The 23,956-nt window shown below is 53.5% G+C and overlaps 2 protein-coding genes across 3 annotated transcripts in view; one reads left to right on the forward strand and one right to left on the reverse strand.

The window, feature by feature from the left end:
- Positions 1-476: 476 nt before the first annotated feature.
- YIPF6 (Yip1 domain family member 6) lies at positions 477-5,969 on the reverse strand. Its single transcript, XM_030967542.1, has 7 exons — positions 5,914-5,969; positions 4,971-5,099; positions 4,353-4,431; positions 4,001-4,043; positions 3,162-3,287; positions 2,902-3,059; positions 477-2,237 (listed from the first exon to the last, which is right to left on the reverse strand). The coding sequence occupies exons 1-7, from the start codon at positions 5,950-5,952 to the stop codon at positions 2,119-2,121; spliced, it is 693 nt and encodes a 230-aa protein (XP_030823402.1). The 5' UTR covers positions 5,953-5,969; the 3' UTR covers positions 477-2,118.
- A 382-nt stretch (positions 5,970-6,351) lies between these two features.
- The window catches only part of OPHN1 (oligophrenin 1), a 51,845-nt gene continuing 34,240 nt past the window's right edge, over positions 6,352-23,956 (forward strand). Inside the window, exons 1-2 of one of the 2 annotated variants that reach the window (XM_030967627.1) lie at positions 6,352-6,571; positions 21,520-21,615. In XM_030967627.1, the coding sequence (XP_030823487.1) occupies positions 6,418-6,571; positions 21,520-21,615 (250 nt within the window). In that variant the 5' untranslated portion in view covers positions 6,352-6,417. The remainder of the gene's footprint in view (positions 6,572-21,519; positions 21,616-23,956) is intronic. The other variant, XM_030967628.1, reaches the window with a different exon arrangement.

The raw sequence follows: 23,956 nt of genomic DNA on the forward strand, positions 1-23,956 counted from the left end.
CAGGTGACACCAGCACTTCAAAGTGCTGCATTAATCAATCAGCTGCATTAATTCCAGCATCTGCAAATATCAAACAAGCTCGAGGTGTTTTGTTTCCCTGAACCAAAACGGTTTGGTTGTGTTTAATGTGCCCATGTGGTTCTGTCACAGCAGGGGCTCTGCAGGACCTCCAGGGTGGCTGAGGAACAAACCCCAGTTTGGGCTTTTTGACTTTCTGAAGAAATGTAAAAAATTTCAAAATACTACTGGATCAATTAAATTAGAACAGCAGTTCAAGTTACAAGACCTAGAGAGAATCCCAGGATTTCTTTGGAAGTGTGGTTAAGTTCTTGTAGGATAGAAAGATTTGGCTCAAGGAACCCCACCATAGCCACCAACAGCTTTACCATCCATTTCCCTTGAATATTTCTTTTCAGCTTCAAAAAGCTGAACTAACATTTAATTGAATAAAAAACTGCACACTTAAAAAGAAAAACCACATTCCATACCAGCAATAATTTAATGGAAGCTTAAAAATTCCCCTTTCCATGGTTCCCATGTCTGCAAACCACCATAGCTCCCCTCCAGCCCCTTGGTGCCACAGCCAGACCCTGCCACACACAGCAGCTCATTATCCGCTAATGCAAAAATGCACTTTTAATCTGAAATTCAGCAATTTCCATCCCAACTCCCTGCCAGTGTTTACAGCACAGACTGCTCTTGCACATAGAAGTAGAAATTAGGCACATTCACACCTCAGCAGAACCCACAGACCTCAGTTTCAGTCTGTCTGCACAAATGTAAGGAAAAGGACATTTTACAGCAGCTTTTTCACCCCAGATATTTCATGGATTGCTGAATGAGAACAACAGATAACAGGAATCATTTCTGTAGTTTCCAAAGTAAATCCCAGCTCCCAATGGCTGTGCCAAAATGCACCTGATTCTTGCACACCTGTACCCAGGAGAGGTACACAATGAACCTGCAGTGACTGGTGGAGCCCCCTCCCTTTTATTGAAGTATTAAGCAAAATTAAAACCCCACAGAACAGTGTCTGACATCTCATGGGAAGTACAAGGGAACAAAATGCACATTTGCACACATTTCTTTGCTGTCCCCATGAACAACCAAAGAACAGTCACACAGAGGCAGGTGAGAGCAGAATTCACATTCTGCTTCGGTGCAACCAACACCTCCAGTACCATTTATTTCCCTTCCTTCAAGCTGTTTTAACACTTTGGGGCCCAAGCCCTGGTATGGTTTTTATGACCCAAACAGCCTGTGCAGCAAAATCTCAACTTTTTGCACAGAACCCCTTGTTTTTATCATAGATACACATTCATGGTACTTCCCAAGGATTTTTCACTTCCCAAATGCAGGGTGAGAGCCCAGACTTTGCTACAAAGCAGTCTCAGCATTTCTGCAGGACTCTGAGCTTTGCTCCCTCTGGTCACAGGTCTGCAGCTTGCAGTGAGCCCACAGTCCCCTCACAGAGGCAGTGCTGAAGGCACCAAGCTGGAACCTTCTTTCCTGCCACATGAAGGGATGGACATACATAACATTTGGATATGGGCAAAGGCAACTCCCTGCCACCAGCTCCATTCCCTGCAAAACTGAGTTTTGACTGAACTCTCCTTCCCTGGGAAAGCCCCAGTCCCACAATGCCTGGGTGCACATCCCACCACTCTAGAAGGGAATGATAAGGAGTCAGACACGTCTCTTTCCTCTCCACACATCGTTGCAGTGAAGTTCTATGGTTTGATAAGGCATTTTTATCTTCAGTGAGAATCCAAGCACGGGCACGAAATCTGCCAAGTCGTGCAAAAACTTCATCTCCCAGCAGCTTGAACATCCAGGATTTCCCATTCTCTCCTCAGATGGAACAATCCCTGTCCAGTGGGCATTGTTTATTTAACACCAGTACAGAACAGGGCTAAATAAACCCCTCAGCAGCTGGACCTCAGCATCTTTCACAAAGAGGGACAAACAAATGAGCACTTTTTGCAGCCCTCTGGCTTTATCCCACAACCTGCCTTTTTACAGTATCCCTATATATAAATTAGAAGGAGATAAAGCCAAGGATTCACTGCAGTGTCCATGAGAAAGTCCAGTCAGTGTAGCAGTCCCTTGGGATGGTGCTCACTGGGGGGTGAAGGTCAGGATCATCCAGCTGATGACGAAGTAGAAGAGGAAGATGGGGTACACGACCAGGGCCTTGCGGTTGGGGGGTTGGCTGTCTGCCAGGAACGCCGTGGATGCTGCAGAGACACAAAACCTGTGAAGCACGGGCAGCACAACCCTCACAGCCCCCTCACAGCCAGGATCTGCACTGCACTTGTGTTGAAAATAAAACCACTGCTCAAAGCAATGGGCTGTAATCACCAAGTGGAACTTCCTTTATCGTACAGAATGAGAGGCCATAGAATCACAGCATGGTTTGGCTTGAAGGGATATCCAGTTCCACCCTCTGCCCCAGGCAGGGACACCTTCCACTAGCCCAGGTTGCTCCAAACCCCAACCAGCCTGTCCATAAATGCTGACTGACACTGTACAATGAGAGCCAGACTTACAGGAGAAATCATGCAAATGTATCTCTATAAAATCAGCATTTTCTAATAGTATTTATAACTTAATCATAGAATAAACCATCCAACAGTCTCACAGAGTTTAATACTAAATCACCATCCTGCTGCCCAAGGCAGTTTGCATATGAACATGGAAATCACCAGGAGCAGAGACAGAGGCTGAACCTCTGCCAGCTCAAGGATTGGAATAACTATTTCTAGAGCACTTCAGCTTCAGATTAAAAGAACTATTTCTACAGCCCTTCAGCAGCCCAGGGCCACCTCAGACTAGAGCACCCCTTGTTCTGCCTCAGGAAATGCACAGGGATCAAGCTGCCCAGGCCCAGGGAGGACTCACCCAGGGTGGACCAGGCGAACATGGCCCCCACCACGATGAGGCGGATGATGAAGCTGACGGTGCCCGCGCCCGCCAGCAGCACCAGCCTGCACACCAGCATGGCCACGGTCAGCGGCATCACGCAGTAGCCCAGCACACACAGGCTCTGGAAGAAGGAGCTGCACAGGGAGACAGCATCAGGGAAACAGCAGTGAGGCCAGGCAGGGCAGAGCTCCGTGCACAGGAGTGAGTGAAGCTCTACAGAACAAACCCACACTCACATGGTGCCTCCCAGGAGCTTCGAGTTGAGCGTGATGACAACGGCCCCGAACCAGATGATGACAAAGACCTCGGCAAACTGGGGCCCCCCGTCATCCTTGCTGTCTGCAGAGCCCCCCTGCAGCATCCTGGAGTGGGGAACAGGGAGAAACAGCTGCACTGGGGAACACACAGATGGAGTTTTCCCAGACTGGAGCAGGTGCCAGAGCAGGAGCCCCAACGCTGATCCCACTTATGCTGCAGGCCCACAGTTTGTCATCCATTTTATATTTTCATTATATGCTCAGTTTTGCACAGGAAAGGAAAATGGTTGTGGCTCAATTGAGGTGATTTCAGTCCATTTCCAAACTTTGGTACTTAAATTTCCGTCTCAGAAGGGAATCAAGCCATGGACAACAGGCTTGATTCCCTTCTGAGATGGAAATTAAAGTACCAAAGTTCCCGGCTGAGATGGAAATTAAAGTACCAAAGTTTTGGTACCTCTCAAGGCAGCAGAGTTGTGTGTGATTGAACAAACCAGCCTCAGAGAAACCCTGGAATGACTATGGGATGCAGGCACCACAGCTGAATCAGGACAACTTGAGACACCTTCAGTAAAACCATTCCTAGCCCAGGGCACCAGGAAGAGTTCATCCCTAAATCCTAAATTTAGGGACAGGAGGTGCTAATGGGCTTGAAGTGTCACAAACACATTTCATCAGAGAACCCAACCAAGCAGTGCTTGCACAAGACAGCTAGGGATCAGATGAAATTGATCTTAACACATTAATTAGTAATTTTTAACATCTCATTTCCCTCATTCACTGGGCTACAAAACCCTAAATTCCCCCGGAATACTCACAGAGCCAGGGAGACACACAGCACCAATGGGCCCCAGAGATCCCCTGCAGGGAGAGGGAAAAACACATCACAAAAGTCACAGAATCATCTCAGTTACACTCTCCTGGGAGTGACAGAGCCCCTTGCCCAACTCCCAAGGTGCCATTTGCCACATCTCACTGCTTTACAATTTTCTTATCCAGCATCTTATCCCATGATCTATAATAAAATCCACTCAAGACCCAGCAGCTGCTGCAGCCCCCAGTTGCACCCACCCTGCCCCAGAGCCCTGGTGACACCCCAGGTGCCTGCTCAGGGTGTTCAGCCCCCCTGGACCCCCATCCCCTGCAGGTCAGGAGGGCCCCAGCACGTACAGTCCCTGAGGAGGGCACTGCTCTTCCTGGGATACATGACATGGACAAACTTCTTCCCAACGGCCTTCAGGTCCCTCATCTGAAACAAACACAAAACACTTTCATTTATCCCCTCACAAAAATTACAGCTCCCAGCTAAAGCAAAGAGACACAAGTAAAGGAACATGAATGGCAAATCAGGAAAGGATCCAATCCAACAAGTTCTGTAGCACTCTCTGCAACAAACAGTGACTGCTTTTCCTACACTCCTTAACAACCACAGCATCACATCCTTTTTTTTAACAACCACAACATAGTAGCTTTTAATAATACCAAAATATAAGCAACAACTTGTTTGCTCCTCTAGGAAAAGAGAATAAATGAAAAACACCTTCAGTCAGAAGAGTTTCTCACAAGCTCCCACTGAGGTCTCTGCCCTCACAATGATTTCAGGATCACAGAGAAATTTTACGCCACAATTCAGACACTTTTTGACCCGCAGGAATTTGTTTTATGTTTTGAGTTCTAAAACAATCCCCGCTGAAGTACACAGCTGTGCAAAAACACAGCTGTTTGCACAACAGCTGCCAAAACCACCAGAAACCCTGAGTTTTACCCCAGACACGGGCTCAGACTCACAATTGTGTCCTTGACTGGCTCATCCAGTGTAGAGTAATCCTCATCAGGAGAGTGAGATCCCACAGGGACAGTGATCTCCCCTTCCACTGGAATGTCCTGGGATATGGACACATCTGCCAGACCTGGGAACTAAATGGGCACAAACCTTTAGGAACAAACACAAACATGCTCGTGTGCACTTTGGATGGGCTGGGGACGGAGAGAGCTGCTCAGAATTCAGGGATACAATGAAGAAAAGGTTCTGCAGCAGGGCCAGGCTGTCCCTGCCCGATGTGAGCAGTGAGAGAAGAGCTGAGCTGGTTTGTGTGAGCCTGTCCCCTGCCACCCCCAGAGCCCACCCTCTGCGCTCTGCTCCGGCAGTAACTGAAATAAGTAAAAAGCCGTGTTTTAAGGGAGGTGATGCCTGAGGGCTGCAGAGCCTCACCACCCCCGAGTACCCGCATTTAAAAATAACATTAACATTTAACATTAACATTAACACGGACACCCCCGGCCCGGGCACACACCGACGCTGCTCAGGGACCGAGTTTAACCGGGCTGAAGCCCTCCCTGCCTGCGGGCTCGCAAAGCTCCGGGGTGCCCGGAGGCGAAGGCAAACAGGGCACGGCCCGACCGGTTCTGCGGGAGGCGCTGGGCAGGCGGGGCACGGAGGGCACGGCAGAGGCCGGCAGCCCCCGGCCCTGCACCGACCCTGTCCCCTTTCCTGTCTTCTTTCCCTGTCGCCTTCCTCGCCCCCGTCCCCGCCCTTCGGACGAGCCGCCGCCCGCCTGGGCCTCCAGACCCCGCTGCGACTTTGCCCAGCACCTGACCGGCTGCCCGGCCCTGCTCAGAGACAGAAGGGGGCCCGAACGCCCCCGGCCCGCCCGCAGTCCGGCCTCTCCGGTTCCCCTCCCGCGGCCTCGGCTCCCCCCGGCTCCCCCCGGCTCCCTCCGGCCGCCCTCACCAGGGTCCCCCCGGCCCCGCTCCCCTCCGCCGCCGCCATCTTGGCCGCCCGGGCGACGTGGAGGCCCCTTTGACGTCATCATCGCGCGCCGCCGCGTCACGCGCCGCCGCCGGGGCGTCCATGGCAACGCGCGCGGGCGGCGCCGCCCCCGCCCCGCCCGCAGGGGGCGCGCTGGGAGCGGCCGGGGGCGGCGGCAGCGCCCGGCCCGGAGCGGCCGAACCGAACGAACCTAATCGAGCCGGGCCGGGCCGGGCTGCGCCGGCGGGCGGCGGCCTCGGGCGGCTCATCCCGGACTACACCTCCCGGCGGCAGCGGCGCAGCCGGAAGCTCGGCGGGCGGGGGTCGCTCGGGCGAGGCGCGGCAGCGGGAGCGGGCGGGGGAGCGGCGGGCGGGGCCGGGCGGGCGGGCGGGCCCGCGGGATGCCGGCGGCGCGGGGCGCCCGGGGCGGCGGCGGCGGCAGCGCTCGGTAGGCGCAGCGCGGCGGAGCCGGGCCGAGCCGCGGCCATGGGGCACCCGCCGCTGGAGTTCAGCGACTGCTACCTGGACAGCCCCGACTTCCGAGAGCGCCTCAAGTGCTACGAGCAGGAGCTGGAGCGGACCAACAAGTTCATCAAGGAGGTGATCAAGGACGGCAACGCGCTCATCGCCGCCATCCGCGGTGAGCGGGAGGGGCGGGGGTCCGGGCAGGGGCTCGGGGGTCCCGTTCCCTGGGCAGCGCCCGCAGCCCCGGCCGGAGCCGCTTGGGGCCGTGCCCTGCATCGCTCCGGGCAGGGCTGCCCTTCCCCGCGGGGCAGCCGCCACCCCCGGCGTGTCCCCGGCCCCGCAGTGCCACCCCCGGGGCCACCGCCGCTGTCCCCAGGCCGGGCCGGGCCGGGCCGGATCGCCCGTCCCGCTGGGCTGAGCCCGGCCGAGCCTCGGCCGCGTGGATGTGCTGGTTTGGGGCCGGTGATCCCCGCTCGGGGAAGCTGCTCCGTTATTCCGCATCTCCGGGAGCGGGGGGAGCGGGGCGGGTCCGTCCCCGGCCATCCCGACACCGTGCGGGACCCCCGTGAGAGTGAGAGGGGCCCTGCTGGAAATCCTCCCATTGTTGTGCGTGTTCTGTCATCCTTCAAAGCGCGGTGAGCGTTCTTCCCAATGAAATGTCGATCTCAGTGTTGACTTTGCGGGAGTCGCCTGTTCAGAAGTGCTGACAGATCAGCAGAGCACCTGGGCCAGGTTGTGTCACCTGAAACCACCGAGTCCCACGTGTTTGACACTGTCCTTCTGGCTGCTGAGGTTTGTTTTCCCTCCCCACAGCTGTGGATCCACCTTCATACACACCTTCCCTGCGTCATCTCCCTGGACTCCATGATCTTGGAGGTTTTTCCCAATCCAGATGATTCCACGATTCTCTGCTGTTCTCCATGCAGTAGAATCCAGGCCAGCAGAGCATCCGTGGGGGCAGTGCAGGGACACAGACAACCCACGCTGGTCACACGTGGTTTTCCTGCCAGCTGGTTGGTTTCAGTTGGTGTTAATAGGTTTAGCTGCTGCCCTTTTGTTCAGAATAATTCAGAGCTTCCTTGTTATCGAGGCTGTGGCTGGAATAGCCCATGTTTGCCCGTCTGGAAGCAGCAGAGACAAAAGCTGGTGTGACTGAAACTGCCGACGTCACAGAGCTGTGAGACCTAACGTGGGTACAAAAACTCAAATCTCTGCACAGTCCAGGGCAAAGAAAAACCCCCAGCAAAATGGAAATCAGAGGGATTAAAACAAACCCGCTTGCTAATGGAAATGCTTTTCTTCATCACTTTGTTCAAAACCATTTCCCTTTTCAGTGCTTGTAGTGCACAGGGATGTGAGGGATTTCGCTGGGTCAGCAGACCCGGCCCAGGGACACTGGCCAGGGAGGAAGGGCAGAAGCAGAAGAAAGCAGAGCACACCCAGACAGCACTGAGAGCCCCCAGGGATGAGGATTTCTTGCCTGAAATGCTATGGGGTGTTTTTGTAGCTGATCCAGCAAGCTACCAGGGAGGTACTGGGGCCAATCCTGCCTGGGCTTCCATCAGCTCCCTGTGTTTTGTTATCAAATAACTTTAAAAAATTGATATATTTCTGAATCGTACCCATGTGGAGCTGTGGGTATGTGGGGTACTCACTGGGCATGGCCTCACCACAGCCAGCTGGCACATCCCAATGTCCAGTGGGACAGCCACAGCTGACAGTCCCTCTGTGCCCCCTGACAGGGTGGGGAGGACGTGTCCTCAGCTGCTGGGATGCTAAAGTGGTGGTGGTGCCATCAGGAGAGTGAGATCCAACCAGGAGAGAGGGTGAAGTACCCGAAGGGGCCTGCAAGAAAGGTGGGGAGGGACTTTGGACAAGGAGTGGAGTGACAGGACAATGGGAAATGGCTTCACACTGAAAGAGAGCAGAGCTAGATGGGATAATGGGGAGAAATTCTTCCCTGTGAGCCCTGGCAGAGGTTGCCTACAGAAGCTGTCCCATCCCTGGAAGTGTCCAAGGTCAGATTACCTGAATGAGGAGGGCTCTTTAGGGGGCTCTAAATTCATTTGGCTTTTCATGGATTAAAGGAAGCTGGTTCCATTCCCTCTACCCAACTGATGTGTCACCAGCTGGAACAAATAAAATTCCAGGGGTGAAGCCCTTCCAGGGGCCTGCAGCCCACCTATCCTGGGGAGGGTCATCCTGCAGCCACAGCCCCACCAGTGCTGCCTTTGAGTGTGGTGCTTTCCCTTGTCAACTGACACCCCACAGCAGCTGAGTAGTCACAAATACACGGGACACCACAAGGGGACAAAGAATTCATGTGGGGAATTGAACTGACTAAAGCAGAGAATAATATTGTTCATTTGTAACAGTCTTGGGTGTGAAAGTCAATAATAGAAAATAATGCTTTCAGTCAGAAATGGAAATTATTTTTGCTGTAAAGTTGGCTGCATCCCTTGTTTGCTGTGCCAGCAGTATGGAGAGTCACTGGCAGTGCCAAGTGCTGGTCCCACGCGTTGCACTGGCAGTGCTGAGACCACCATGGCCTGTCCCTGGTCAGGCAGGGAGAAGGACTGGGAGGTTTTTGTCCCTTCATTCCCATCCCCTTGGGCTGGCCAGGGTCAGGACCTGCTGTGGGATCTGGGGATTCAGCTCCAGCAGCAGCTTGTCCATGCCCAGAGCTCCCCATGGCCAGCACTGGTGGGACAGAGGAGCCTTGCTCAGGGCACGTGCTCCAGGCCACTGGGGTGTCAGAACTTGTGCCTCCATGGCATCACTGTGGCTGTAAGAATGGCTGCTTTACTGCAGTTTATTTCTGTGCTCCAGTGTGGGTTTCTTTAATCTCTCCTGCTCACTGTGCTCAGCTGTGTGTATGATAATGCAAAACCACCTATTTCCCCTGGTCTTTGATCTTCTCTCCCAATTAAATATCAAATGGAGTTGGAGAAATGTCACATGGAGGCTTTTCTCATTAGTACCTGTGAGTGCTGTGATGGTGAAAATTGTCCTTTGAAGCTTGAAGAGCTGTGAGCTCTCATGCAAATGTTGTGTTTGTGGTTATGCACTTGATTTCTGTCCAGCACGGAGCTCTGCAGAGTGCCTGGCACTGTGCTGGCAGTTCCCAGCCTCCCCAGGCACTCTGAGCACTTCATCCTGAAGGGTAAAGTGACAAAGAATGTGTAGGGACTGTGTGAGCTTTTCCCCATGAGTGGGGTTCCTTGGACACCCAGGAAAGATCCCTCCATCATCATCATCATCATCATCATCATCATCATCGTCCCTGCAGGTCCTGCAGTGCTGTGTGTGGGAACTGGCGTGTCCCCTCAGGGAACTCTCATGTCCCCCAGCATGGCAGACCTGTTCTGGACAGGTTTCTGTGCTCTTGTTGGATGTGGTGCCTGGGGGTTTGGTGCTGTGGTGTGTGGGAAGCAGTGTGGCATTGGAACAGGTTATTTTAATGGGACTGAAGCATTGGAACAGGTTATTTTAATGAGACTGAAGCATTGGAACAGGTTATTTTAATGGGATTGAAGCCACCCAGAGTGGCCTGTCTGCCCAGTTCCCCAGAACCCCATGTCCTGGTGTTCATGGGAAGGCTGTGGGGACAATGGAATCTGTTCCTGCAGCATATCACAGCCAGATCCTGGGGACTGTCCAAACAACCCTAAAGCTCCTCTAGAAAATGGGGAAGAGGAAGGAGCCTATCCCACACCAGGAGAGGCTGCAGCTCTCCAGGCAAGCAGCTGCAGTGACAATGTCCTGTCCCACAAAGACAGCTCAGCCATGAGACAGTGAGGAGCAGGGGGCAAATGACCTGCTGGAAAACACATCACTCTCCTCCAGCAATAATGTGATCTCTTCTTGGCTCCTTGCTGGTCTTACCCATCCCCACTGAGGATTTCAGCCAGTAAGGGCACCAGTTACAGCTGGTAACTTGTAAAATTGTCTCCTGACTGCCCAGGTCACCCATAGGCAGAGCCCAGCTCTTCCTGGGAGCCTCTGCACCCTGCAGGCATCCTCAGCTCAGCTGGGCACAGGGGATCTCTGCAGCCAAGAGCTGCTGATGGAGCAGCTCCTGCTCCTGGGCTCCCAGCTCTGAGCACAGCACTAGGGCCCCAGTTGGTGCAAATCTAAACCAGACAGGCTCTAACCAGACACTAAAACACAATAGCAGAAAAAAGAACAAAAACCCTCCCAAAAGCCAACTCACCCCCAGCGCCAGAGCTGATCCTCAGTGCAGGCAGGAGAGAGAAGGGGCCAGCACAGGCTCTACCAGATCCAGCTGTGAGGCAGATCCCACCCCATGTTCTGGGGCTCAGGGAGGTGTTTGCTGGGGTTTGCTCTCCCTGGAGCAGCTCTCTGGCTGGGCAGGTTGTCCCTGTTGGGTTTGCTTTGCCAGTGGCTGAGGATGGTTTGGCTGTGCCATGATGTCCCCAGGCCTGGCTCCTTGTCCCTTGCTCCCTCCCTGCTGCAGTCCTGTGCTCCTGAGCCTCCCCTCTGGCTCCTGCTGGTTCCAGCTGCTCCATCCATGCCCAGGTGTGCCCAGGCCTGGGTTTGTTTTAGGAAGCCCAGGGCAGGGGTGGCTGGCAGCAGCACCAAGGCAGCCCTGTCTCTGCCAGCTCAAGGGCTGATGGGAGGGCTCTGGACCAGCTTTAGTCCAGCTTAAACCAACCAATGTGCAATATTTTGTGATGGCTTTTTCCAGCCCAGATATGCTTCCCGAGGATTCGCCTGCCTGCAGCAGCACAAGGGGCCAGGACAAGAGGCAAAATTGTTTTCATGTGTTTAAGGATATTTTTTCTTGTGCTGCACATAAGGCATGCAGGGAGCTTTTCATCCACCTTCTACTGGCTTTTCTGGCTCCTTCCCTGGGAGGATGTGGGTGTTATCCATGTTCTGTGTGTCTCACAGCCCACGGCTCAAAGCAGCACTGCTGCTGACCTAAGAGTTTCCTCTTGAGTCACTGGATGAGGACTCAGCTTTTCTGGCTTTTTACTTGAGGTATTGTTGGAATATTTTATTCCTAATGCTGTTGGTGGCACATTGATTACTACAGATGTGACATCCCATGTTTGCTCCCAGGCTTTTCTGTCCCGCTGGGTGCCAGCCTGGCTCTGTGGAGTGACAGTGTGACAGTGCTGTGCCTGCTCTGTTCTGCCAGACACCTGTGGCACATCCTGGCCATGCTGCATCCTCCTGCCCGCACAACGTGGCTCTGGCACTGATCCCTGGCTGCCCAGCCATGGATCTGGGCTGCAGGGAGAGCCTGCAGTGCCAGCTTGGGCCATTCTCCAGGGACAGAGGGGCAGGAGCTGCTGTGGGGGCTGCGTGGCACTGCCTGGCAGGAACACAGAGGTTTGGAGAACTGTGGGTTCATGGAAAAAAAACTCTGGTGAGCAGTCAGCACTATTTACAGGTACTGAGCACCAAAATGCAGCAGCTTTGGAACTGCTGGAGAAGTTCAGGAGGCAGCAGTTATTTTTCCTTACTCAGCGTTAAATGAGTCTTCCAAACACATAAAGCTTCTGTCTGAGGATCTGACACGTGTGAATGAGAAAGCTTCTGGAACCTTGTTGTTTCTGTTCTGTGCATTGTCCGCAGTGGCCTGTGTTGTGTCTCACAGCTGCTGCATGGGAGCAGTGATCCCAGGCTGTTTTCTCCTGGGGCACATTCAAACATGGTCTCTGTGCCCCTTGTCCTTTCCTGTCACCGAATTCCCCGTGCAGGTGAACGTGCGGTCATGAGTTGTTCAAGTGATGATAAGAGCAGCAGAATAGCCTGAGATAAAGTCTATAAATATAAGTACAGCCCTGAAGTCAGTTGCTCTCTCAGTCTGGTCTCGCTCCTTTTTAGCCTGCTCCCCCAGCCAAGCCTGATTTTGAAGAGCCTGGGGATGTTTAAAACAATAATAGATTTATTAATGTTACTAAACCTTGTAGCTGTGAGAATGGACAAGGGACACTTGTGGACACTTGTGGACACTTCAAGGATGAAGTGGTGACTTGCAGAGCATCGGGGGACCCTTTGACGTGGAAACACAAAGCCAGACCCCCAAGTCCTTGCAGAGGTGCCCAGAGTGGGGGTAGCTCTTGGCAAATCCCCCCTAAGTGTGCAGGTCAGGCTGCCCCAGGGTCGGTCAGGTTGATGGTGCCAAGGAGCCTCCCAGGAGGTGCCAGCTGGTGCAGGACAGGCTGGCATCATCCCCCAGCCTCGATCCAGAAGGATGCACATTCCTGGCCTCGATCCGGAGGGATGCACATTCCTGTAGTGGACTGGGAGGGATGCACATTCCCAGCCTGGATCCAGAGGGATGCACATTCCCAGCCTGGATCCGGAGGGATGCGCGTCCCTCCCCGCCCCGAATCGCTGCTGAGCCGCCCTGGTGGCTCAGGGATTTTTCCCTCCCTGGCTGTGCTCTGTGACTCAGCTGGCCCCTGCCCAGCCCCGCTGCGCCCTTATCGAGGGAAACTCTGAAATCATCGGGGCTTGGAGCGAGCGCCCGCCGGAGCCTGCCCTGCCCGCGAAGGGGGGCTGCAGGGAGATGCGGATCATGAGACGGCTCCGTGGGGATTGCTCGCGCTCTGCCCCGGATAAGAGTCCGTTGTTTTCATGTTTGTTTTCCCCGTGTCCGTCCTGCCTGTGCAGCAGCGGGGAGCCGCGGATTTGGAGCACACCCTGTGTGCTGCTCACGCCAGAGCTCCGTGCCAGGAGCCTGCTCGGGGAGCCGGGGGCTCTGGGTGGCCTGGTGTGGCTGTGTTCACAGGACGAGGCAAGAGACAAGAATCTTGACTCCATGTTTTAGAAGGCTGATTTATTATTTTATGATATCTATTAATATATTTATTAAGAAAATTATATATTCAAACTATATATTATATTAAAATTATATGTATTAAATAATATATATATTAAAATTATATATTAAAACTATACCAAAAGAATAGAAGAAAATATTTCACTAGAAAGCTAGCAAAGAATAGAATAAAATTAATAACAAAAGCTCGTGACTTTCAGAGAGTCCAAGCCAGCTAGCTGTGATTAGCCATTAATTAGAAACAACCAACATAAACCAATCAAAGATGCACCTGTTGCATTCCACAGCAGCAGATGATTATTGTTTTTCTTTTCTTCTGAAGCTTCTCAGCTTCTCAAGAGAAAAATCCTGGCAAAGGGATTTTTCAGAAAATATCATAGCGACAGCCTGGAGCACTGCAGGGATCCCTGCTGCTCTCCTGATGCCCCTGGAAAAGCGGCTGCTGCCCCTCCCTGACAGCTCACTCCTCCCAAGGGAGGGCAAAATCCATTTGTTTTCCATGGCTCAGCTTCGTGTATTTTTATTTTTCGAAGAGCCTGTTCTTCATTCCCCAGCTCGAGGACCTGTCCCCAGGCTGGCATTCTGAAGGTGGAGACTGCCTTCTATGAGACAGAGATGTCCCACATCAGGTGGATAAATAGGTGCAGCAGCCAGAGCCGCCTGCCAGCCTCACCCTGCTTCCAGCTGGCTGCCTGCTTGGCTTCCAGCCCCAAAGTGTCACCCTCAGCCACAGCTCACCTGGTGCTGCCATCCCCAGGGCTCACCTGGCAGCACCATCCCCACCCAGCACTCACCTGGCCATCCCTGCTGCACACAGCAGCCTCTGTGCTGGGAGCTCTCAGGAAAGCTGAGAGTGCTGCCACCCTTGGAGCCTTGGGGCAGGGTTTGGGAGCTGCTGACTGCCCAGCTCAGGAGCTGCCACCGCTTCCAGCAGCCGCACCAGTGCCCATGGAGCCGGGCACTGTCCCCCAGCTGGGGCTGTCCCTCCTACACCCGGGTTCATTGTGCCCCAGGGCAGTGCTGAGCAATTCCCCGCTGTGCTGACACTCGGACTGGGACACCAGCTGGTCTGAAATTCCTGCAGGTGTGGCAGCACCAGCCCTGTGGTTGGGCTTGGTCTGTGGTGAACCAAGAACTGTGACAGTGTTTTGTCCTTTGTGACTCTGCCTCTGCAACCCCAGGAGTGTTTGTTTAAAAAACAGTTGCATATTTCTTACTGCACTTTTGCTGATTTCTAAGGCAGCTCATCTTTTCTTAACTTCCATTTCAGCTGGCCACGTGTTCTGGGCTGGCTGCCCTGTGTCTCTTCCCAGTTTTGCTGAAGCAACTCCTCCAGCTTTGCAGGGTTGCAAGGTTGATTTGAAAGGCCAGCAAAATGGCAAAGGGGAAAAAACTAATCTCTGGGAAGTTCAGGCTTCCGAAGTGCAGTTTTACCCATGGCTCATCCTAAGGGGCACTAGGGGAAGTGCTGATGCCAGCAGGAGTTTTGCTGCTGTGGGAAGAGCAGGGGTGCCCTGGCTGAGCTGGGCCAGGCAGGAGGCTGTGCTGCAGCATCCTGTGCTGCCCTTGTGTTGCAGAAGCAAAAATTCATCCAACACACTGTCCCTTATAAAAATATTAAACATACAGCCTGAAGTGCTGCTCTCTAGGAAACCAGTACAAGCCAGTGAGTGTCACTGGGAGAATGGTGTGCTCCATGCCTTTCTTTGAAATGTGGCTCTGCTGCATGATTCTCTTCCTGATCAATGGATCTGTCACTGTGGAGGTGTTGGGAAGAAGATGCAGGATATTTTAATCCAAGGGAAGGTGAGAGTACATCCTTCTCCCAGAAGCTGTGTCCCAAATCACTCACTTCCAGTTTTCTCCAAAACGGACCGATATACCCCAAAACTTTGTTGTTCTTCCAGTCTTGTGTGGTTGCTTTATGTTTTGGTTGGGGATTTGGGCTGATATGTTGCCAAACTTCCAAGCTATTGGTGAGGAGACCCATGATCTCCTTGTGCTCCAGGCATCCAGGAAAGAGCCTCTCTGTGTGTTTAACTGCCTTGAGCTTTGAGGTGCAGCTTCATAACCTTTGCCAGCTCATCTGGAGCATGGCAGGTTCTGCGGAGCCGGTTTCCTTCAGGCAATGAGGGAGATAAAGCAGGCGTGAGAATTATGTGATGAGTGTGAACCCTTGCTGTCTGGGTCCTTGGGTATTTAATTTAACAGTAAATAAGAAAATAAGCCTGTCAAGCTCGTTTGGGCTCTTCCCACAAGGCTGGCTGGGCAAGGAGAATAATTCATGGGAATAAAAGATTGAAGTTTAGGACAGGAAACAGAAACTGTGGAGGGTGGGGAGAGAGTGGGAGGGGGATGTGTGAGTGGAGGTGATGGTCCAGAGGGCAGGTAACCAACTAGCAGAGCAAAAGGTCACTGGTCAGGGAGAGGTACTGAGAAATGTCCTTTACTGGGAGCACAGCCCTGCTCTAATGCCTGGAGCCTGGGCTGGACTGGCTGTGAAAGGGAAGCAGCAGCTTATGAACAGCTCAGTCAATGAAGGGCTGATTAGGAGAGGTAAATGTGTGACAGAGTGTGAGACATCCAGTCAATTCCTTCACAAGAGATTTGTAAAGCACAGCTAAATATAGCAAGTTATTTTTAGCACTTCATGCTAGCCACTTACTCCTGGCAAGTGGAAAACCCGTGTCAGTGTGGGAAAAATGGCCTTTGTCCAATGTGTCAGGATTTCTGAGTCCCCACAGAGCCTTCAGGGGCACTTGCGGACGGCTGGCCCTGGGTCAGTGCCAGGCACTGCCTGTCCTGGGCCTCTCTGTGATTCCCTGGTGGTGAGCATCTCTCCTCTGGGCTGCATTCCTTGCAGGATCCTGTGTGGATTTGGGACTACCTAGAAGGCTAACTAGAAGGTTATATTTTTATCCTCAGCTGAGAAAATTAGCACGTTTCTGTGTTTGAGCAGCTGTAGAGTATTTGGGAGTGTTCCATGAGTCAGGGCTCGTTACTCCTGATCCTGATGGCACATCTGGCCTCAGAGGGGGAGCTCATGGCTTTCCAGGCTGAGATGTTTTTATGGGACAGACACTGGGGGCTTCGTGCAGGTGGTACACACAGTGTAAATCCAACACCTTGGAGCAGAGTCTGGCCCCTTGGCCACTTTCTTTGTGTGCTGGCTCCTAAAACTCTGCTGCAAGGACAGAGAGTTCCTGGGAAGCAGTGGGTTGGGTACTGTGTCCAGAACTCCTCCTCAGGGTGGTGATGGTGATCAGTTCCCTCTCCTTAGTGATGCAACTCCCCCTGGGGAATTCTTTGGCAGGAGTTGGTAACAATGGGCACATTATTTTCCCCTTAGGAATCACAGCCATCTCTCTGCGTGCTGGGAAAAGTGGGCTTTCTCAGGCTGTATGTATGCTGTGCACAGCTCTCCACCAGGGAGGAGAAAATCATCCATAGGGACCATTGGTAGGAGATGTAGGTTTGTCCTCAGCTGCTGTGTGTCAGGGTCTTGCAACATTTCCCTGACAAAAATGTATGTCCAGGGTTGAGATCCCAATCTGAAAATTTCCATGTCTTAAAATGCCCTTGTTTAAGGGCAGAGTGAACTTTTATTGTCTTTTGTTTGCTTATTTGAAAGGAAAGTGTGTGGCCAGCTTTGATAGTTCCGTTTTCAGGCTGGAGAAGAAGAAAGCAAAATGCAGAGATGGAGTTCCTGCTTAGCTTTGCTCTGGTTATTTGCACTGCCACCATCAAACCCAGGCTGTGTTTTCCTTGTTGATTCCTTATGGGTTTTACTCATGGCTTGCTGAAGCTGTGACTGAGTTGCTCTGGCACTGCAATCTGTGGGTTGGGCACAGGCAGAACCTCAGGAATTGCCTTTCCCCCCATGGAAATCTCTGCTGGCTGCTCTTCCCCAAGCTGTCCATGCGTAGGTGCAGGCAGGGAGACCAGTGAAAGTCACTTCCCACCTTCCAGAGTGGGCTGGGACATCCTGTCCCTTCCTAGGAACAGGGCAGGGATGCTGCAGCCCCATCACTGCTCAGCTGTTCCTGCCTTCAGCTGGATCAGATTAAACTCAGGGCTGCCTTTGCACTGAAAGTGTCATGGCCAATGATTGCAAAGATGATGAGCTTGAAGGGTGGAATTTTTATTTTGTTTTTTTCCTCCTTAATTTGCTCTCTGGGAGCAGTGTGTGATGGGGATTAGCCAAAGGGCTGCTGAGCCCACTGCTTGCTCTGCCCCTGAGCTTCTGGAGGAGCAGCAATTCCCTCCTGGCTGTTTCCTAGGAAGAAGCAGAGTGGTGCTGCATACCAGCTGCTGCACAGAGTGTCATATAAACAAGGGCTATTGGGGTGTGGATAACTGGGGTGAGGGTGCTGGCAGCCTGGCCCTCACCAATGTGATGTGTACCCTCCACACCCACTCTCCTGCACAGTTGGCGATGTTCTGTTGGTTTTCAAAGTGTTTATTTCTAAGAATCAGGCTGTTTTTTGCCCCTGTGTCACACCCAATGTCCCATTGTGTCCCTGTGGTGTTAAATGAGGCAGCCCAGGCAGGGCCCTCCTGTCCTGGCTCAGGGTACTGCTGGTCCCCATAGCTGTCACTGCTTGGTTGTCACAGCCACTTCCATTTCTGTGTGCTCAGGGGCATGGTTTCCTCTCTTGGGAACAGAGGACCATTGCAGTCACACAGACTGTGACCCGGGCTGCAATTAGTAAAGCTAATTAAGGCTGTGCACCTGTGACACCTCGAGTGCTGCAGACCCTTGAGCAGCACCTCTGTGCCCCATTCTCTGTCTGTGTCTGCTCACCCTGTTCCTCCAGGGCTCTTTTCTGTGGTGATGGTTTCCTTCTGGTTTAAATTCTAAGCATTGGAGGAAAAAGCAGCAGCACAGCCTGGTTTGGGGCTCTGCTTGTGTTTGTCTTTTGTCAGAGGCCTGTGGCTTTTGCAGTGGTAGCAGCACTTTTTGGTTTGTGGTTTTTGGTTACCTGTGGTTGCTGTCAAAGATTGAAGTGAGAATTGTAGGTCCTTACTGAGCAAGCTGTGAGGCACATCCTTCCAGAGCTGCTGGTTCTGCTGGTGTGTTTATCCACACATAAATACAGCCCTGAGCTCTGTGTGTGCCTCCTGAGGCTGGCATGGCTGCCACTGGTGCCCTGCAGCCTGGCTGGGGCCACTCTGTGCACGGATGGAACTTCATTTTGACTAGGAGAGTAAATTATTGTAACCACAAATGGTGATATTTGGCATTGCTTCCTGAGGCTGGAAGGGAGAGGAGTCCTTGAGGACTCCTGATGAAATTCATTTTGGTGTGTTTCCATGGAAACAGGCTGAGCAGGCAGGTCCGTGGGGTAGTGCTGGGCCTTGGTGTGCTGTTTGCAGGGCTATTCCAGCTTGGAGCATGGCACTGTTCCTTGATCCTTGGGTCTGGTGCTGGGGGAGCAGCACAGGCCCTGCAGCTGCCTTTCCCTCCTGCCAGGCTCTGGGGGTGCAGAGCAGCAGCCTTTGGAAGACAAGTGTTTGTACTGGGAGGGAAACATTTCCGACAGTAGAAACAAGGGAGAGTACAGAGTTATCTCTCCCAGCGTGGGATGGAGCCCCGTTTTTCCACAGCAAATCTTTTCCTGCTGGCTCCTTCCTCTGGTCAAGCATCTTTCCTGTGGCTATGGCTTATCCCTTTCTCCCCAGCCCCCCTGCCCTGCCTGATGGGGTGTCACCACTGTCACCACTGCCATTTGGGTGCCACCGAGGGAAGGGGCAACGTCCCACTGAGTGTCTCTGAGCACTGACATCAATTCTCTGCCTCAGGGGCTGGTGCTGGGCCCTGCAGGGACACAAACCCCGAGTGGGGACATCCTCTGTTCCCATGGTGCCAGCAGTCATTGAGCCCCGTGCTGTGTCCCTGTCACACCCCAGAGCTGTCCCACAGTGCCAGCAGTCAGTGAGCCCCGTGCTGTGTCCCTGTCACACCCCAGAGCTGTCCCACAGTGCCAGCAGTCAGTGAGCCTCGTGCTGTGTCCCTGTCACACCCCAGGGCTGTGGCAGTGCTGCAGCAGCAGCAATGCTGCCCTGTGCATGCACACAGGAGCTCTGTCAGGAGCCAGTGTTCAGCCAGGGCTCTCTACGTGTGGGAGTCGAGTTGTGTTGCTCTGCAGAAGCCTGGTTTCCATTAGGAGCTCCTCCAGAGCCTGCCAAGCACGCAGGGTACGGGCTCACACCCCGCTCCCTCTCTCCCTCCTTCTCTCCTGGGCTGACAGGGACACACAGCACATGGAGACCCTCTGTCCCTGCCAGGTGCCACCCCTGGGACCTGTGTGTGCTGCAGGGTACACTGGAGCTATGTGCTTTGCCACCTGCCCCCAGCCAGCACCCATGGAGGGGACAGACAGACAGACAGAGAGACGGATGCTGGATGGGAGTGCTGCTGCTTTCAGATGGGCTCAAGGACACACACTGGGGCTGGGAGGGGTGTTGGGAGGGAGGGATTGAAAATCACCTGTGACCAGCAGCAGGGGAGGGGCTGGATGGGGCCGCAGCAGCGTCAGGGATGGTGATGGTGACGGGGATTTGCAGGGATGAACAAAGATTCCCCTGAGCAAGGGCTGAATGAGCCTCCAGCCTGGCCTGAGCGAGCACTGGGGCACTGAGGGGGAATTATTTGCTGAGGTTTTCCATCCAGTCAATGACATCGTTCTGTGCGAGAGTTCACCCATTTACGTGCTCCAGCCCCTGGCAGCTGGGGCTAAATAGCGACATTCAGGCCTGAATCTGCCCATTCAGGAGCAAAGGTTTGACCCATCGAGGGAGCTGCTGAACGAGGCTTTTGAGGGAGAAGCAGGGATTGCACTCTGAGCCTGCACTGGGGACCCAGCAGTGCCTGCCCAGGGACCTTGGGGAGGGTCAGGAGCTCCTGACCTGGGGACAGGAAAAGCAGGGCAGTCTGGGGACCTGCCAGTATCCCACACAGGCCATTTGATTTCTTTTCCCCAACATTCAGTTCAATGTTGTCCAATTTTTCTCTCCCCTTCACAGCAGCATTTCAGAGCATCCCATGATTGCCACCACAGTAGTAAGTTTTATTTTCAAATTAAAAAAAAACTCCATCCATGTACACCAAGTTCCTCTATACAGCAATCATGGTGCTGGCTTGGCAAAGCAGTGGTGGGAGCTGGTTGCCCATAAGGTCTGTGCTGTCACATCTTCCCCACTTGTAATTTCATGAATTTCTGCAAGTGCCATCTCTGTGCACTGCCACAAAGGAGTCCAGCCTGGGACTGTGCCCATAGCTGGAGTCCAAATTAGGGGAAGTAGCAATCTAAATCACAGGCTAACACTATTCCTTTGCTTTTCTTTTTGTTGCCTGCATGCTACTCTTTGAGGTCAGGCAAGTGCAGCCTCCTTCTGTTTGTATCTCAGGAATTGCAGCTTTGTGCAGGATGATGTGGTCAATCCAGTGAGTGTGCTGTCCCTGCTGGCCCTGGGTCGGGCTCTGTGCTGGTGTCACTGTCACGTCCCAGGGCCCCTCTGCCAATGCCAGCAGACGCCGTCCAGACACGTCCTGCAGCCACACAGGGTGCAAAGACACAAAGCATCCTTTGGGCCAGAAACTTCTCTGTGAGGTCCAAAAATAATTTGGACTGAGCCACAGGAAACATCAGGCGATTTCTTTGCTTCCAGCCCAAGCTGTTCCTCACCAGCAGGAGCAGCAGGTCCCAGGGCCATCTGTGGGTGCCCAGGCAAGCCCAGCTGAGGCCTCTGGCTCAGCTGTGTGCTCTGTGGCACTGTCCTTCCCTCAGGGCCTGTCTGTGTCCATGACCCCACAGAGGAACAGTTATTTTTAGTCCTGCCTTCTCCCTCACATTTATTTTCTGACTCTACAGATTTTTCTCTCATATTATGAAACAATTTCTGTGAACAGTGGCCAGCCTGTCTGACAGCCCCTGTGCTCCAAGGAGCTGTGCTGGTGCACACAGAGCCCTGGAGTATCTCCTGAATGTCTTCCTGCAGGGAAGTGTCCCTTCCTGTCTGTAGCTGGACACAAGGCCATTGATCAGTTGTTGTACTGTGTGGTGCATCCATTAGTGCTGCAGAAGCTTTTTCAGAGAGAGAAGAAACCCAAATCCAATTCTCTCTGCAGCCTCTGAGGGTTATTAATGCTGCAGCATTTTCTGCAGCGCTGAAATTCCCAATGCCTGTGGATTTTCATAACCACCCTCCTCTGGTCTTGTTCCATTCAGGATAAATTCCTAGGACATGCAGCCTCTGTGGAACAATTGCAGAAACCCACAGCTGATTGCTCTGTCCTTTTCCAGGATACTCCTCAGCAGTGCAGAAGTTCTCCCAGACTCTGCAGTCCTTCCAGTTCGACTTCATCGGCGACACACTAACAGATGATGAGATCAATATTGGTGAGTTCTCTGCTTTTTGAAGCTGATTTCCAGTAATTGGAACAGTCTCCCTCTCTAGGAATTAGCCTGCCTGATGGTTTTTAAGCAGCCTCAGGAGCCAGGTTCCAGGCAGCTCTTCCACAGCTTATTTTCTGAAGTTGAACAGTCACGGGTCGAGTTTCACATTCCCAATTCAGCGGATAATTTGCAGAGGTTTTCCATGGCTCCAGGCCTGCTCCATGCTGCCAGGTGCTGGGGAGGAGGCAGCGTGGTGCTGACCTCTCAGCCAGCCCCTCTTCCCAGAGCTCTGGGAGCCCAGCTCCGTGTGCTCCCCCCGAGCTGCCTTTGCTGTGCTGGAACAAACTGCCCCACGCTGCCCTGCAAGGGCACCAGGCTGCAAACTGCTGGGAAAAAGGGCTGCTGGATGTGTCTCAAATGGAAAACAATGGCCATCTGTGCCCTGGGCAGCCTTGCAGGGCTGCTCCCTGCACATCTGCTTGGGGATTAGTGATCCTGGAGCTGTGTTTCATCCCTGCCCTCCCCCAGCTCAGCTTGGGAGTCACTCAGCATCCACAGCCCCAGGGCCTTAATGCCCCAAACCCTGCACGTTTCACATGAATCTGCTCTTGGCTTAGCGAGGTGAGTGCACTCTGTGGGGGTGACAGGGGGCTGCAGGAGGGACAGCAGAGCATCCTCAGCCCCCAAGGTTCTCACCCTGCCCCATCAGACAAAACTTGGGTCACCTGCCTGGGCTGAGGAGCTGGGGCTGCCCACAGGCTCACAGGGCATTCTCCAGGCAGAAGAATTCACAGGGCATTCATGGGGTGGGTCACAAGGCACAGGGTCTTTTCCAGGCTGCTCCCAAGGGCTGCACATAGGGGAAGAAAAGAAAACCAGTTTTTGTCAGGCAGAGGTTGCAGAGTGGCAGCAGTGTGACATTGCTGGTGTCAGAGCTCTCAGCTGCTGTCAGAAGGGGAAGGAAGTAGAGCCTGTTCCTTGGGCTGTTGTATTTAAAGCCACGTGAAGCAGACTGCAGCCTGCCCCTCCAAGGCTTGTTTCCTTTATGGAAAGTCTCTGGGTGAGACCCACTGGAAATGAGTCAGCCTCCAAATGTAATGGCAGCAGAGGTCTGAGCTTCCAAACACACACGGGTCAGGGAGAGGGGAACTCTGCCATGTAAATGCCCCTCCTGGGAGCAGAGGGGTCTGAGGCAAACAGCCATGCAAGGAAAGGAGTGTCCCTCCTCTTGGCTGGAAGGAACAAAGCTCCAACAATCAAGCAAGGCTGCTGGGAATGACAGAGGTTGAATAAAGGGAGTGTGGGATGGGGGAGAGCAAGAGAGCAGATGTAAAACACTCCATGGTGAAAGGAGCGTGTTTCCCTTCAGTTTTGCTGGGGAGGATTTGTTTTGCTTTTTCAAGAAGAGGTCCCCAGCTTCCCTGTGAAGAAGCCTGGGCTGTGTTCCTCCTCCCACCCAAGCCCTGGTGTGCCTGCAGGGGTTGAGGCTTCCTTATTCCTGACACAGCACTGGGGCGTTGACGTCTCCGTAGCAGCTTCCATCTGCCAGGGTGCCAGGGGTCTGCGTGGGAGTGCAGAGCTCATTTCATGTGCAGGGGATGGGAGTGAAGCGCAACACTTCCAGGCACTTCTTATGCGCTGCAAGAGAACGTGTTTGGGTTGTAAATAGAGCTAAAGTCACACTGCTCTCTCCTTGTGTGGGCACAGAGCAGCCTGGCACCCGCGCGGGTGGCAGCGGGGACACTGCAGGTGGCAGTCAGGACACTGGGCTGATGTTGTCTGTCGTGAGCAGCACTTTCCCCTGGGCATATGAAAGGTCATGGATGCATGTTACCCCACAGCTGCAGCCCCTCCTGTGCTCCTCCACTGTCACCTCACGGGACACAAATCAGCAGCTCCTGCAGAGGTGGAGGGGGCAATGTGATGGGATGGCATGTTCTTCCCTCCCAGGCACAGGAACCTGGAATCCTGTAAGGATCTTCCTGGAATGCTTCTGGCATTCCCACAGAGTCGCTCTGGCGTCCCAGGTGTGGCTGGGCAGGCTGTGGCTGCTGGTGGCCCCCCTGCTCCACACTGCCCTGCATGGGCTGGCAAACCCTGACCCAGGCCAGTAGCACAGATCCACCCCAGGCACTGCTGGGCTGGCAGCAGGATCTGAGCCTTGTGCGTGCTGCAGGGTCAAACTCAGTGGGCTGTTCTGAGACTGGAGCCAGAAAACGCGTTCCTGGGCTCTTCCTGTAGAGCAAAGGGAAAGAACAGCTAGGGAACATTTCATGCACTGACATATTCCCTGTAAGTTTGGGGCTGGATTCTTTCTACCTGTGATAATTCTTTTCCTGGCTCA

Source organism: Camarhynchus parvulus, chromosome 4A (genome assembly GCF_901933205.1).
Source record: "Camarhynchus parvulus chromosome 4A, STF_HiC, whole genome shotgun sequence".
Taxonomy (NCBI): domain Eukaryota; kingdom Metazoa; phylum Chordata; class Aves; order Passeriformes; family Thraupidae; genus Camarhynchus; species Camarhynchus parvulus.

Bases quoted from the DNA above. Each gene is read 5' to 3' on its own strand.
- YIPF6 (XM_030967542.1), bottom strand. From the start codon at position 5,952: ATGGCGGCGGCGGAGGGGAGCGGGGCCGGGGGGACCCTG. The intron at 4,432-4,970 runs GTGAGTCTGAGC...TGTTTGTTTCAG, and splicing joins AGCCAGTCAAGGACACAATT to ATGAGGGACCTGAAGGCCGT. The intron at 2,238-2,901 runs GTGAGTCCTCCC...GTGTCTCTGCAG, and splicing joins GTTCGCCTGGTCCACCCTGG to CATCCACGGCGTTCCTGGCA.